Source organism: Phyllostomus hastatus, unplaced genomic scaffold (genome assembly GCF_019186645.2).
Source record: "Phyllostomus hastatus isolate PE091 unplaced genomic scaffold, TTU_PhHast_1.1 phas_contig_36, whole genome shotgun sequence".
NCBI lineage: Eukaryota > Metazoa > Chordata > Mammalia > Chiroptera > Phyllostomidae > Phyllostomus > Phyllostomus hastatus.
The window spans coordinates 5,141,073-5,157,083 of NW_025333862.1; the positions used below are offsets into that span (position 1 = coordinate 5,141,073).

General features: G+C 52.3%; 1 protein-coding gene across 2 annotated transcripts in view; it reads left to right on the forward strand.

The window, feature by feature from the left end:
• Positions 1-1,778: 1,778 nt before the first annotated feature.
• The window catches only part of TMCC2 (transmembrane and coiled-coil domain family 2), a 34,969-nt gene continuing 20,736 nt past the window's right edge, over positions 1,779-16,011 (forward strand). The window contains exons 1-2 of one of the 2 annotated variants that reach the window (XM_045841537.1): positions 1,779-2,592; positions 13,484-14,023. In XM_045841537.1, the coding sequence (XP_045697493.1) occupies positions 2,386-2,592; positions 13,484-14,023 (747 nt within the window). In that variant the 5' untranslated portion in view covers positions 1,779-2,385. Of the gene's footprint in view, positions 2,593-3,356; positions 3,663-13,483; positions 14,024-16,011 lie in introns of those variants that run through there. The other variant, XM_045841538.1, reaches the window with a different exon arrangement.

Sequence of the window (16,011 nt, forward strand, 5' to 3'; positions counted from 1 at the left end):
CATGAAACACATCACAGACACTTTGTTGAGCTGCATCACACCTTGCAAAATATGGCCACAAATAGGAAATTTGCCTGTGTATGGTAATATAAAAATCAAACTTAAAGTCACTTCAACCTAGTATAGAAGTGAGGCATAAGTCAAAATGATAACGTCTCTGCTTCCTTAAGGCTTCATGCCAACTCTCTCTACTTCAGCTTAGACTCAGGTCCGTTCACCGTTTGCTGGTCACTGCTTGTCCAAGGCTGGCGCAGGGTCTGTGGAGTCCCTGCACTTCTCTGGGGCCAGTCAGACAGTGGGCAGTAGATTCTGCCTGACATCTTGCACCCTGGGAATCTGCCCTCGCTGGTTCTGTCTGGCTCTGCCTAGGTCTTCACGGCATTCTGCCTTTCCTTCACCACTGAAAATGCTGCAGGCCTGTAGACTGTGTTTCCATGTCGTGCCTGATACTGTGCAGCAGGTGTTAGGGGTGGTTCTACACTCCCAGCCCATTCTCTGTTCCCATCCTCTGAAAATGGATAGTTTAGAAAGTAAATTCTTCACAACTCAGGCTGTCCTAGGATATTCTACATTAAAATGAGTGGATAGAATGGAAAGAATAAAACAGTCAAGAAACTTACAGGCTAGTAGGACTCAAGGGGGCCAGGATGGCATTGTGGGTGTGAAAAAGATTGTTAAACTGTAAAATGCAGTAGAGATCATCACTGCGACACACAAACTCAGCATCCCTTTCACTGACTGTCTAGGGCAATGCTTCTCAAATGTTAGCTGGTGTCAGAATTACCTGCAGCACTTGTTAAAAGATTTCTGGGCCCACTGTTTCTGATTCAGTGGGTTTGGCTGATGTCCAATAATTTGCATTTCTATCAAGTTTTCAGGTGATGCAGATGTTGCAGGTCCCTAGAACCATTGGCCTAGGCTGTTGGATGGACCAAAAATCCTGTCCACAGTGAGCATACAGTAGGCACGCAGATGTCCTCATTCTTACGAGGCTCCATATCTCTTGGTTACCGCAGTCTGTGCTCTCTTCTGCCTTCAGGTTGCTCAGTGCAGTTTGTCTGAGATTTATGGGAAAAAGAGCTTGCAATCCTTTCCTTCTCTTCCATATGTCCCAACCTCCTGTCATTAATATCCTATTTTATTTAAAAGCTGCTTTACTGTTTGAAAGGAACTCTCACACTCATTATTGTGTTTAAATATGAAATACTTTGTCATTCTTGAGCATGAAGCTAAGACTTATTAAAGTGGGGGAAGGGACGATGGGGCAGAACACTCCGTCCTCTTGCATTTGCAGGGCAGAACGTAGCTATAATAGGTTTGTATTTCAGACCAAGTTTCCTAAAGGGGATCAGAATATTCCTTACAGGAGGGATGTATATAATATAATGTGCAAAGTTAGAGTAAAAAAAGCAGTGATGGCAAGCACCCCTACTGCGCCCCCTCCCCACCAAATAAAACAAATGGGTGGGGGAAATCCCGAGAGAGCCTTTCCTGGGAGGGTCCCTCCGGCGTCTGCTAAGACAGGTCCCGGGTGGCCCGCTGTCCCCCGCCTCTACTCGGCAGCCGCTCTCCGCATTGCTAAGACGCAGCAGCACAGTCCTCTAGACTTCTCCTGGGGGCTTGCACGGTGCAACCAACCTAAAACGTGGCTGCGCGACGACCCTCCGCCCTCCGGGCTTCCCATTGGCCCGTCGCCGTTGTCATTTCCTCCTTGCCTCGCCTTCCCCTCGCGGGCGGAGGCGGCGGGCGGGGTAGGTTGCACTCGCTGTTGGCTCTGGTTGCGGTAGCGGCTTTGCAGCAGGCGGCGCGCCGGCGGGAAGCGGGCCACGGGGACCCGGGTGCGGGCGGGGAGCGAGGGGGCCGGGCGTGGCGCAGGCTCCGCGACCAGCCCATGCGGGGCGGGGGCCAGCGGCAGGGCCGGGGGCCCCAGCCGCCGCCAAAGGCGGCCGCCGAGGACCTGCCGGCCCGGCTGCCCCCTGCCCTGCCTCGCCCAGAGCGGGGCCAACCCAGAGCCTTGCGCTGCGCTGCTCAGCTCTCCCGCCCCAGCCATGCCCTGAAGCATAAAGTTCGGGGTCTGGGGGCAGCCCTCCTCCCGCTCCAATGACCGCCCAAGGACTCCTGCTGGCCAGCTCGACTGTGCCCTGCCTTCGCTCCCCAGGTCGTAATGAACTATTCCAAGCTGTAACCAAGGCTGTCCCTTCTGGCCCCTTGCTCTTCCTCCTTTAAAAATATTTAAATTTTAATTCAAGGAATTGTCATCCGTCCATTTCTTTCCTCGCTAATCGTTTAGACCCCAGGCTTCGTTTCTGAGTGTAAGAGGGGGCGCGGTCACCCCCAAGACAGCTCGCTGGAAGGACAAATTCCCCTGGCTGACCCACAGACACCATGAAGAGGTGCAAATCGGACGAGCTGCAGCAACAGCAGGCAGAGGAGGATGGAGCTGGGCTGGAAGATGCCGTTTGCCACCTGCCGGGCACAGACCTCCGTCCTGGGGAGGCCACGGGTGCTAACTCTGCTGGCGGGCCAACTTCAGACGTGGGCGCTGCTCCGGCGCCCAACCCCGGTCCTCGAAGCAAGCCTCCTGATTTGAAGGTGAGCTCAGACCCTCCCCTGGCCATCCCAGCCCAGCCGGCTATTTAGCTTTCCCTGCCCCACGCAAAAGTGCTTAAAAGTGATGGGGGAGCCAGGCAAAGGTCAGAGAGGATGCTGGGCCAGAACCCTGGGCTGGACTTCAGGTACCATATGCGCCTCTGTCTTTCGGCACCATTTCAGGCTTTTGTGTTTCTTCCTCATTATTCAGCAGACGTTCTAGTGACTCACCCATACAATATTGTTTGAATGATATGTGTGAAGTGCTATTCTCAGACAAAGGGCTGGAGAAATCCAAGATGCTAACCAAAAAGTTAACATCACTGTTCCTCCTTTAAGACAGCAGGGGAAGAAAATGACAACATGGAAGGCCAAGCAGAGGACCATTAGTTTCCTTTGCTGAATTAGTTTCCTCCTTCTGGGACCTTCCTGGATGAAGCTCAGTTTATCCATCTGTGAAAGGGGAGTGTGGATTTCTTGCCATTAGGTGGAGCCAGAGGTTAAGATAGTACTTGGAGATCCCTGCCTGCCGGCTTGCAGAACCAATCCCCAGGGTGGAACTGACAGGTGGCGGAGCGGGGCTTGGGCTGGTTTGGGGCATCGGTTCAAGTTGCACACACGCTGAGCCGGCAGTTAGAACCAGACTCGGAGAAAGCCAATCACATACAGCTGGGAGTCGTTTATTTTCCAGCCTGAGGTTGCTGAGACAATTGTGGAGCTGTATTGAATGTGTCTCGATATTAATTAAAACAGCAGCTGGGATAAATAATGCACCTTTGCTGGAGCTGCCACAGGGACTGCAGGCTCAGGCTTCTCAAGCCAGCTCACCTCCAGGCTAAGCACGGAGATGTCGACCCAAGGAAGGAACTTAGATGCCTTGGAGATTGATGCCTCGGGCGAGACTTTCTCCAGAGGGGGTGCAAGGTCTTGACTAGAGGAGTGAAAGGACTCTGTTATGTTAAATAAAGAAAGCGTGTATCCTATAGCAGCAGACGCTAAGGAGCTTGCCCGAATAAGCCAATGACATTCCTCGTTTGGCCTGAGCGACTCAGAGTCAGGAAGTCAGAGCGTAGGTGAGTGCATTCTTACCTGTGTGTGTTACCTGTCTGTATTCCTTGGGGAGGGATGAGAAGAGGACAGCTAGCTCCTTATGTGTAATTTTTAAAAACTGGTAGTTATTTGGATGTGGCCTCTGGTTCCTCTGTTGCCCAGTTTTCAGAGGTCTGGGGCCAACCTTACATCTAAAAGTGAGCTTCACTGGCTAGTCTGTACACAAGAAGCTCGATGCCTGGCCCCGCTGGCACCCTTCAGACCACCCTGTTTGCTCAGGAGGTGTGGGTCCTATTTTAAATATGATGGCGAAGGGACAGGGATGCCCTTAAGGCTGGTGAGGGTGGGTCAGCCTTCTGCTGCAGACTTAAGCTTTGTTCTGGGCAGATCCAGATGAGTCTGGCCAGCAAACTCTGATTCCTTAATCAGATGGACCCTCGCCCTGAGTCCAGGTGGGGCAGCCTCAGAAACTCCCCACGATCCAGCTTAGGCCAGCAGTGGAAACTGTGGGCCCTATTCATCTCCACCCCTTCTCCCCCAGGGTGGGCTGGCTGTGGTGTGAGAGGGTTGCAGTGTCTGTCTTTGTAGATAAAAAGCTACTTTAGGAAGCTTGTTCACCTCGCCCTATGTCATCTCTCACTCTCTCTCTGGTGACACCTTCATGCTGGTTGCAGCAGATACAGCAACAACTCTATGCTTGCTATGAAATGCTGAACTTCCCTGAACCAAAATTAAGACCTGGTGTGACTAGGTGTTGGCTGCCCTCCCCCCCACACTCCCACCCCCAAGAAAACACACCACTGAGGTGGATCCCAGCCGTGTGGACCCAGGCTGGCAGCAAGGAGGAGGAAACAGAGCTGCTGCCTGTTCAGGGGGAGCACGCGGAGACGAGTGGAGCCATTTATCTGTCTGCTTTCTCACATGTTTACAGGGTAGGGACTTCCGAACCAGACATGAGCTTGGGGTCTCTTGCAGTTTGATTTGCTGTGTGATCTCAGGCAAACCACTCAGCTTTTCTGAGCCTTTTTTGGGGGGGAAAGGGACTAGAAATACTGAAGTGTGTCCAAACTTGTTTTGCAATGCTGGCACAGTTTTCCAACAATGAAAAAATTCCGTCATTGGCTCTAGCACTGGGTAGAAGCTGACTTGTTTTAGATTTAATGGTGGTACCAGAAAGGGGCAACTTTAATTTTTAACGCTCCCCAGTTTACACCTCTCTTCAGCCTAGGGAGACCAGCAGTTCTGGCTTGCTTTTGTTTTTATTTTAAACTTTGGAGATAGGAACTTTTGGTCCTTTAGTCCACTTCTATTTTCTTGTGACAGCTTCAAGCATTGTGGTGGATTTAATTGTATCGGAGGAAATCATCTTGAGAAAGGGGCAAGAAAATAAGAGGCTTTGTCTGAAGTACCTCCGTTGAGGTGAAGGGTAAAGAGAAGAGAGAATTTAGAGAATTTTAGTCTTTGCCAAAGGGATCTGAATGATGCCCTAACTAGTGGCAGCCAGAGGCGTCAGGGGCTCCCGTGGTCTCCATCCCATCCTTTGGTGATGTGGAGCATCCTGCTCTGCGCTGTAGAGTTCTGCTACGGTGGCCTGGGCCCCGTGATTATGCAGCGGGGAAGGCCAGTGAAAAGAAGGAAAAATAGTTAAGTAGCAATCTTAGAAGAGCAATCATAAAGTGGGAACTGAAAGATGAACATCGCCCTATAGAAGGCTTGTGCAGCCAGCTAGGTTGGGGGCCGGAGGTCTCAGCAGACACTCCTATGACGGAAGCCTGACAACCCAGAGTCACATCCCTACCCTCTGTGGCTTGAATCCCTGGTTAACCACTTGAGCTCTTGTCTTGATTCCATCATTATCATTATCTAAACTTGCCCTTTGCTACGCCTGGGAAAGTAGGGGAGGAAACCCCCAACCTCTCCCCTCCCTCTACCCCCTCTGGTGTAGTGGGAGGAATTGAGCCCTTCCTGAAAGGGAGGGTCTGAGTGCCCTTCCAGAGGCCTTCCCCTGGACTTCCCCTCAGGTTCTCTTTCCCCTCACGAAAGCCCCTGCGAATAATTTTCCCAGGGATTCCCCGAGCAGTATTCATCCTCCCCTCCCCCTCCCCCCGAAGAAGGGGGTGCGGATCCAAATTCCATTATTCCAGTCCTGGTTCGAAGTGCTTTTGAGTCAGGGATCATCTGGGTTCTAGTGTAAGTGCTTCCATTCCCTGCATAGGCCGTCCAGCCTTCCCAGGAAGCTCAGGAAAAACAATGAGAAGCCACATGGCTGAGGGAAAGGCACAGCTGAATCCTCAGCCTTCACTTTCGAGCACAGGTGCTGTAGCCCCTGCAAACAGCCTGGTTCCTTCACTCCTGTAGAGAGCCCGAGGGAGAAGGGGTCATGGGTCCCCGGGCACCAACTGCATTCATGGGAAAGGCACAGCTTTAACCTGTGAAATGTGTCAGGCACGTACAAGTGTCTCTTATGGTTTAAACAACAAGCACAGAACAGACGCCCCATCTCCCTACCGCCCAAGGCAAGAAAGAGAACGTTGGCATTCCCAAGAAACTCCTCCTTATTTTTCTGTTCTGCTGTTTATTTTGTTGTTGTTGTTGTTTTAAGGCCTGGGATTTTGATAAAATCAGTAGGTCTCAGTTTCTCCACTTTTTCGGCGGAGTGTGGCTCCGTGTGCACCGGGAGGCTCCTGGGTCTGCTTCAGAAGTGATGTGCTCAGGCCTGAAGATTCCTGCAGTGGCAGCCGGACCCCTGGGACAGGTTTCCTGACGGGGGCGGGGGGGGGGGGGTGCGGGGGGGGGGCAGAATCGAGGTAGACCTCAGAACAAAGAAATGGAAAATGAGTTCTTTAGCAACCGGCGCTGCCTCCGCCTCCAGGTGAGCTCCCAGTCAAACATGATGAAATAGCAAGAAAGTCCTCCATCGAAGGACGCAGGAATTGAAAGGTGCTTTGAGCATGACACGATGGAATCAAGGGCACCGGGAAAGAGGTCCTGGGGGAGGTGGACGTGAAGCAAGATAGTAAAGTAAGGGTGGAGTGTTGATTACCCGAGAAGAGGGGCTTTCCAGACGGGAAGTCGAATGGCAAGCGCCAGGTCCTTTGTAGGGCCAGTGTCCTTTCTGGCTGGAGCGGCAGTGGTTTTCTCAGTTCTGTAAATTGGCTAGGGACAGTGGGGGGTGCTGAAGAATGGTGAGGCCACCTATTTCTATCCCACCTGCACTTAATGTGGTGGGGGCAGGGGATCCTGAGGCCTGGGATGGCCCGCCCCCCGCCCCCTCTGTCTTCAGTACTATTCAAAGCAGCCCTCTATGTGGGCTCCAGAGGAGCTGGCGACCGATGGGAAAGCATGTGGCAAAAGAAGCTCTCTGTTCTGCTGCCGCACGCTGGGTTCTAGATGAATTCCCAGCTGTCTAGCTCCAGTGGGAACTGTCTTGCAGGCCCAGGATTTACAGAATGTCCTCCTTTTTGTGTATCTAATTGTGTCTTAACTGCCAATCCCATTAACAGGAGTCTCTCCCTAAACAAGGAGTGAAAACATCTAATAGGATCTGAACTCGAGGTTGAGGTTTTAAAGTGTGGATATCAGAGGCTGAGAGAAAAGGCTCAGCTGACTTCTTGGCGATGGTTTTGGAGGCCGACTTAAAACTCATCTCCATTTTCATCTCTCCTGTAAGAAATTGCATCTCCCTGTGACATTCTTGTAGGCCAGGAGGGTCACTCTGAGAACAAGGGCTGGACTGGACAGGGGCCACCCCTCTCGGCCAAACACTTAAGCCTCTTTCCATAGTAAGAAGTTAGAAGAAAGCTGTTGAGGGACAGCAGGCATGTTTTGTGATTGTGTGAGAAAGGCAGCATTTGACTTTTCAGACCAAATGGTTAAAGGCTTCCTTTAACCACTCAGCCAGGTTAGCTGAATGATTGATGTTCACCCTGGACAGCAGAGCTGATCTAAGGACCTGAGCCTTGCCTAAGCCGAGTGTGGAGACAGCAAAGACGGTGGGGCTCCCGGGTCTGCGGTCGCCCTCCTCCAAGCCAGCCCATTCTCGGCAGTTACTCGGTCAGTAGACTGAGAGGAAGTTTAAAATGCAGTAGGAGGGACCTGGGTTAGACGTGAGAAAAAAACGGCCCAACTGTGTATTTTAAGTCTTTGGAAAAGTAGTTGTCTAAGGATTAAATCACTTTATAAAGATAACTTTTGCAGACTTGGATAGTTCCCACTCAGAAAGTCATTAGGTAACATTCACCGTGTTTGTGCTGAGGCCTCTGCCCGGTGGACCCGAAGACGTGGATGATACGGGTCGTGCCCTCCGTTCCTTCATGTTCTTTCCCATTGAGGGTTCCGTCCTTAGACTGTCCAGAGGTACCTGGGCGACAGACTGAGGGAGCACACGGTTAATCGCCGGTAATGTGCTCTCTGGAGTTCGGAGCAGGATGGTGAGCTCACTGCAGACTGGTGTGGTCAGCAGGGGCGACAGACAGAGGGCACACCATGCTGGTAACTTGAGTCGCAGCCTTCTCATCTGGTGTGTGCTGAGTCTGTTCTGCCTCAGGACCTGGTGGATGAGGTCACCTTTCCCTACTCTCATCAGCTCTAGGCAGAGGTCTGTAAGCAGCTGAAGAAACGAGGAATTAAAATAAAATTGGGAATGGGAAAATCATTTGCCCCTGAGTTGAGGTCTGTTTTTTTAGTGTCAGCTGTGATGTTGGAGCAAAGATGATTCCAAGAGTCTTTCATCACTGCGCCTCTAATAGAAACGCTGAACAGGCCTGCTTGTTCTTCCTTGTGGTCCCCAGCGCCAAAGCCGGGGTGAGGACGGCTCCTGCCTGGCTCCTGCCCCAGGCTCCCCGCCCAGAGCTTCCGAAGGGTAGTCGGGAGACTTCAGCAATCCACTCTATATCCCGAGAGAGAGTAGGGCTCTGTGGGCTTTTACAGCGATTAGCTCTCTAATGCTGGCCCCGTTTCCATAGAGACCCTATAAATAGAGGAACGTTGGCGACTTAGGCTTGCTAAGGCTCACTGTGACCCAGTCACCCCACTGAACCCTCACAGCCAAACCTTAGGGGGGGTGGGGGAGTAGTAGAGGGAGTTTCAAACCCAGGTGGGAGGAAGGGACATGCAGTCAGCTGCCAGGTGGGATAAATTAGCTGTAGGTTAGTGTGACTTTTTAAGATCTGTTCAGCTTTTCTGGGAGTTGTTAGGAACACAGGAACCTGTAGGAATTAGAAGCTGCTTGGCTATTTTTAATCAGATGGTGGCAAGGACTCCCATACCCCAAAGCATTTACTTTTGGCCTCATGCAACTGTGTTTGCAAATTATGGAGCAAACTTCCTCTTTGGGGGACCCACACCCAGGGAGGAAAACAGATGAAGCCCAGCCGTTCCGAAACCACAGTCTTCTCAGGAAGGATCTTTCAGAAACCATCCAGTCCACCCTTTCTTCTGGAGAGGATGATGTAGTCCCAGGGGAGGGGACAGCGACCTTCCTTCATCTATCCCCACGTATAGGCACCTGGTCCGAGAAGCTCTCTTTCTGTCTCAGCCCAGCCTCTGGGCAGCTCTGGGGACAGTTCTTGCTTGTTCTCCTGGATCGGGAGAGCTGTGTTTGTGTCCCACCTATAACTCTGAAGCATCTCAGCTCTCTTTTCCTGGTGCATGGCTTCATTTGGCCACCAAAAATGGTTTCTAGCAGCTGGGGAAAAGAAAAAGTGAGTGTGGAAAAGCAAGTGACATTTAGTAGCTGGAACCTGTTAGTCAGAGCAGGTGGTGCTTTCTGCTGCGTTGGTGGCTAAGTTCCCTAAAGCTAGTCACCATGGTTTTCCTCATTTCCAGAACCTAAGGCTGGTTATGTGGATGTCACCCTGCTATCCTGCCCTGCACCTTGTGAGGAAAAGCCGTTGTGTTTGGAAAGTACCCTGCCCCTATTATTTTTTGACTTTTTATTCCTTTCCTTCATGTCTACCACAGACTTTAGCAGACTCCTCTGTGCTGCTGGGCCAGAGGCCCTGCTTTCCTTCACCTGCTAAACAGGTGGGGAGGTGGGACCTGAAGGCCACAGTGGTGAGAGGTCTTGTCCAAAGGTCCAAGTCCTTCATGTGTCATGGGCAGATCCACAGTGACAGTTCAGGGGACAGAACTCCTTCTGGCCCAGGTTTTGTTTTGAAGCTGCCTTTGATGCTGTTCTGGGGTACAGGTACATACCATACCTACTTTAGTGTTGGGATCAGTGCACGAAACAGTGAAGGTCAGTCAGGAGCCAGGCGTTTGTCTGTGTGACTTGGACAAGCCACGTAACTGTGCTGGCCTCAGTTTCTTCATCTGCATAATGGAGACACCGCCACTGTATCTGTTACAGCCTCCTTCCTGAGGGTAGGCTGGCATCAGGTTGGGATGACAGCATACATTGGAAAGGACTTTGAAAAATGCTGTTGTATAACATTAAAAATAAATTGACCAAGGATTTTAGGATCCCAGGCAATATGGCAGACAGTGGCGGCGGCTGCCTATAACACCTCTGCCCGTTTCCTGGGGCTGAGCAGCGGACATGCCGCCTGGCGCCAGGATCTCTGGTGAGGCCTTTGGAAGGGAACTCTTTTCACCTGAGTGGATATAGAAGCTTGCTCTGAGTGTTAGAGAAGCTAGGTTAGGAGTGGTGGGGAGAGGATAATGAGACCTGGAATAGAATGCTAGAAAGAGAATTCGTAATACGTAATGTGACCATTTGGCGAAGCAGCTGGACAAATGCCACAGCCAGTTGGCCCCATCCACAACACTGGAGAGAGGTGTCTTGGCTCATGCCTGGTCCGGAGACGGTGAATCTGGCCCTTCCCAGCCCCTGATGACTGTGCTCCCAGTCCAGTCTGCCTTGGGCGTCCCGGCTCTACCCAGAGCAGACTCCGGTCCTGTGAGCTGGCCCTGGGGGTGGTGACGACCGAGGGAAAACCTGGCACTGGGCAGCCCCAGAATTAAATGCCTGAGAAGGAGAGGTGGTAGCCTTAATTTACTCATCTAAAAATGGAAATGTTACTGTTGTTGCTTTTGTTGATTTCTGGAAAGATCAAGTAAGATAACGCAGGAGAAAAAGCACATCAAAAACTGGGAACCCTTCGTTTCTGGTGAGTTGCGATGGTGTAACTTCTCTCATCTGTAAAATGGGTGACACGAGGGCCCGCCCACTGGGAGGAGTGTGGTGAGACTCAACGAGTGAAAGATGAACATTTGAAACTTGTGCACAAATAACGTGATAGTGTAGTTACTGCTGGCCACACGCGAGTGCGTACTCAACAAAAGAGAGAGGGTCTCAGAATGAGGGTCACCTAACGCAGAAGATCTAAAGACATTGTTTTCTGGGTTTCTACATGATGTTTTCTGCTCTGTAAGTTTGGTTCCAGAAAAAAAGAAAATATAGTGAGTACAAGTCTTCAGAATGTTTTTTAAAGTGACAGAGGTGGCCTCGTGTGATTAGGGGCTGTTCCTCACAGATGTGGCTCACGGAGCCCCAATGACCAGGCTCAGAGTTTCCCTTAGGAGTCACAGACTGGGGGCTGTCACCCGGTCCTCGCATCCCAGTCCTCCTCCCGTGGCCCTGAAGCTCTGCCGAGGGCTCGGCCTGGCCAGATGAGTCAGCCCCCGACAGAAGCAGCTTTCTGGAATTACACCACACGTTGCCTCGCCCTGGCCAAGTGGTCCAGCTGCCTCTCTGAGCAGCCCTGCCTGGGGAGCAGCTGGGGAGTCCCAGCCGCAGAGCCGAGAGGGCAGGCTGAGGCCTGGCAGCGCGGGGCCCCAGGGCCGCTTCAGTTTATTTCAGTCTGAGGGGAAGGACATTCATTCGGACAGCGGGTTTTGATATGTGTGCTAAAGGAGTGGTCACATTACTGAGTGCACTAAAGGTATGCCCCTGGGAGGTTATTTACTTGTTACGTTTAACACTTTGTTAGAAAGGACAGAGATGAGCAGCCAGATGAAGAGGTACATAGAGTGCGGTCTGGAGGGTCCCAAGCGTAGGAGCTTCTGTCCCAAAGGAACTGGGGTGCTCAGTGTGGATGTGTTCACTGACTCGGGAGCTCCAGTGAGGTTTATTTTATTGCCAACCATATCAGGAATGAGAGCGGCTCCCAGTAGCAGAAAGTTGTGCTAGGGTTCTATAGACCAAGGGAGGCTTATTTATTTCATGCAGCGAGAATCCAGGATAGGCATTTACAACTGGTTTGGTGGCACTGTGGGGCCATCAAGTTCCCAGGCATCCTGTCCTTTGGGACTCTACACACGAATACATGTGTGTTCGTGTGTGTGTGCATGGACACATGTGTGCACACATATGCCTTCATATCATGCCAGTTATCCTGTGGCAGGACGGCTGTTACACATCCAGGCATTTCCTCCACACTCTGGTTGGGAAGCAGTGGGAAGGGCCAGGGCCGCTGTCAGGAAAGCAAGTCTTTTTTTTTTTTTTTTTTTAAGATTTTACTTATTTATTTTTAGAGAGGGAAGGGAGGGAGATAGAGAGAGAGAGAGAAACATCAATGTGCGGTTGCTGGGGGTCATGGCCTGCAACCCAGGCATGTGCCCTGACTGGAATCAAACCTGCAACACTTTGGTTCACAGCCCGTACTCAATCCACTGAGCTACACCAGTCAGGGCAGGAAAGCAAGTCTTTACAGAAACTCCCCTTGTTTTTCTTTGGTCAAAACTGTGTCATGTGGCAACTCCTAGCTGCAGGGGAGTCTCATGAAGCAAGAATTTTTAGCAAGTTACATGAAGGCCATTCAGTTTGGTTAAGAAAGAAATTGGGAAAGACATTGAGCAGGTAATCAGCAGTGTCTGCTATGACAGTGTAGCCCGGTTGTATGATTCTGGGTTTCCCACAGTGTAGCAATGAGGCCTCTTTGGAAATGGATGCCTGGTGGTCTAGAGCAGGGGTTCCCAGCCCAGTACTGGTCTGTGGCCTGTTAGGAACTGGGCCGCACAGCAGGAGGTGAGCGGTGGGCCAGCGAAGTGTCATCTGTATTTACAGCCACTCCCCATTGCTCATATTACTGTCTATGTTCCGCCTCCTGTCAGAACAGCTCCAGCATTGGATTCTCATAGGAGCATGAACCCTACTGTGAACTGCACATGTGAGGGACCCAGGTTGCAATCTAGTGCCTGAGGATCTGAGGTGGAGCTGAGGTGGTGACGCTAGCCCTGGGGAGCGGCTGCAAACACAGACTATCATTAGCAGAGAGGTTTGGTTGCACCGGGACCATAATAAATCCGTTGCTCTCAGACTCATATCAAAACCCTATCAGTGAGTGACAAGTGACAATTAAGCTGCATCTGGTGGCAAGCTATAAAGCCATCCCTGCCCACCCTCCCCTCCGCCCCCAGTCTGTGGAAAAATTGTCTTCCACGAAATCGATCCCTGGTGCCTGAAAAGTTGGGGACCACTGGTCTAGAGGAGTACGTGCAGCTTGAAGGAGGACCTACTCAGAATGAGGGAAGAACTGGGGGTGGGGGGAGAATCAGGCCGGAGAGATACAACCTCACGAGCCAAATGCTGGTGCATGTGCCTCTGAGCCCCAGACTAGCCACAAGAATCCCATGACCAGTAGCCCTGAACCCATGTGTGGACTGGGAGCGTCCTGTGGGGAGCCACAGGGTGCATTTCTTTGGGATGAAAGGAGCAGGTCTTGGTTGCCACCTTTCTGCAAGATGTGCTCTTTTAGGTGTGATGTGCCATTTATAGGGTCTTCCAGATTCAGACAGCCATAGTAGCAACACTGGTCACCCAAGAACAGAAGCCTCTCTTCTGTCCCCATCACCTGGGCATTCAGGAGCTTTCCACTCACCAGAGTTCTTTGTCTCTCTTAAGAAAATCCAGCAGCTCTCAGAGGGCTCCATGTTTGGCCACGGTCTGAAGCACCTGTTCCACAGCCGCCGCCGGTCACGAGAGAGGGAGCATCAGACGTCTCAGGATTCCCAGCAGCAGCAGCAGCAGCAGCAGGGTGTGTCTGACCATGACTCCCCAGACGAGAAGGAGCGGTCCCCCGAGATGCACCGGGTCTCCTATGCCATGTCCCTGCACGACCTGCCCGCCCGGCCCACCGCCTTCAACCGCGTGCTGCAGCAGATCCGCTCCCGGCCCTCCATCAAGCGGGGCGCCAGCTTGCACAGCAGCAGTGGGGGCAGCAGTGGGGGCGGCAGCCGGCGTGCCAAGAGCAGCTCCCTGGAGCCCCAGCGCGGCAGCCCCCACCTGCTGCGCAAGGCCCCCCAGGACAGCAGCCTGGCCGCCATCCTGCACCAGCACCAGTGTCGGCCCCGTTCCTCTTCTACCACCGACACAGCCCTGCTGCTGGCCGATGGTGGCAACGTGTACCTCTTGGCCGAGGAGACTGAGGGCATCGGGGACAAGGTGAGGTGGGGCGAGAGCAGGGCCTCCAGGTGGGTGGCTACTCAGAGGCAAGTGCCACCTCAGGGCTGGGGGTGGCTCCTGGACCTGGAGAGCTGAGCTGAGGGCCCTGCCTAGTGTGTGTGGGCACCCTGCTGCCTGCAGAACTGTCTGCCTGGTTGAAGGAGTCAGAGGTAGGCTAAGCCCAAAGCAAGAGATGATCCAAAGGACTAATTTCTGTTTCTTTCACAACTGTATTTTGTTCAGGCTGGTATTAATTTTTGGCTTGCCTTCCTTAAATATGCTGTTGAGAGGCAGTCGGTGTGCTGGTTAAGAGCACAGTCCTAGTTCAGCCACGTAGCAGCTGCATCAGTCACTCAACCTCTCTGTGCCTCAGTTTCCCCAATTGCAAATGGGGTACTAATAGTAGCCTTGTTGTAGGATTACTGGTGAATGGGTTCATATGTATAAAATACTTGGAGTGGAGTCTGGTACAGTATCATTTTTACAATTATTACCAACCAAAGAAGATAGAGGAGGAATCCATGAAGTATTGTTTGGTAAGGAGAAAATCTAATTTGGTACTTCCTGAATTTCTATATTCATTCTTTTATTCATGTGACAAGTATTTATTCAATAGTTGTTACCTGCTGTAAGAATGAACAAGCCAGAGGTGCTGTCCTCGTGGAGCTCACTGAATAGAGGGGAGACCGCTGGGCGAGGGGACCGAATGGGGCGATGAGGCTGTGAGAGAGGCTGTGGGAGCTGCAGGGAAATGGGGGTGGGGAGGGCGTCAGCAGAGAACTTCTTGAGGAAGCCATGCAGCTGAACCTTGAAGGAGTATAATGTAGCTGGCGGAGAGCTGAGCAGAGGGCACCGGGGCTGGATGCTGCCACATGTACCAAAGCACGTAAGCTCTGGTGCCGGGGGCTGCTGGGAGTTTACGGTGGCTGGGGTGTCCCGCACTTCGGGGCACTGACAGGCTACGGCCAGTGAGACGTGGAGAGGAGGAGACAAACTCAGGAGACATGGGCGGTTAGAATCAACAGTGAGGTTGGGAAGCGGGTGTGGCAGAGGAAGGGAGGGAAAGAGTGGAGGACAAGTGCAGGGCTAGGGACCGCGTTCTCCAGCTGAGGAAACATGGGGAAGGGGCACGTTGATGAGGAAAGGGAGGAACTCAGTTTTGCTATCGACTACAGAGCACCAGCCAGCCGTCGAGTTCATGGGGCAAGGTCTGGGCTGCAGCCAGCGCCTGCAAGTCAGCACTGAACTCGAAATGACGGGTGGATGAGACCCTGGAAGGGCATGTGTTGAGTGAGAAGGAGACCAAGGACAGATCTGACACATAAGGGACAGGCAGCCACATGCAGAAGTTAACCTGGAGAGTGGTTGAGGAAGCAAAAGGCAAATTTGGAGGAGGAAGAAGTAGTTAACAGCGAAACGTGGCAGGGGCGACGGGTCAGATTGGGGTTTGGAAATGCAGATGGGTAGTCTCAGGCGAGGGGAGGGGGTCACTGGTAACCAGCAAGAAACCAGTTTGGGGCATTGAGGAGATGGTGGAAGGGGAGGAAGCCTGTGTAGCTAGTCTGGAGAGGAGAGAGGCCAGTGACAGTGGGCTGAGGCAGTTTGGGTTTGGGTGGCAGACAGGGAGGGCTGCAGATCACTTACGGCCTGGTGGGCCAGGAAAAGGGCTTTTGTTTTTTTTTTCTCAAGTGAGACAGGAGGTCCTTCAAAGGTTTTATGCAGATGAGTGACCCCTTTTAAGAGACCTCTGTGGCTGCTGCAGGAGAACCGGCTGTGAGTGGGGTGGGGTGGGGGCATGGGGGTGGGAGGGGGTGAGCATGGAGCCCAGCTGGAGAGCTGTTGGCATGTGCCAGGGGCGGGGTGGCGGCAGTTTGCAGCAGGTGGGAGTGCTGGAGGTAAGGGGAAGTGGCTGCCTCCTGGATTTGCTTCAGAGACTGAGCTACCTCCACTTCTGACAGATATGGGGCATGATGGGGAGCAGGCAAAGA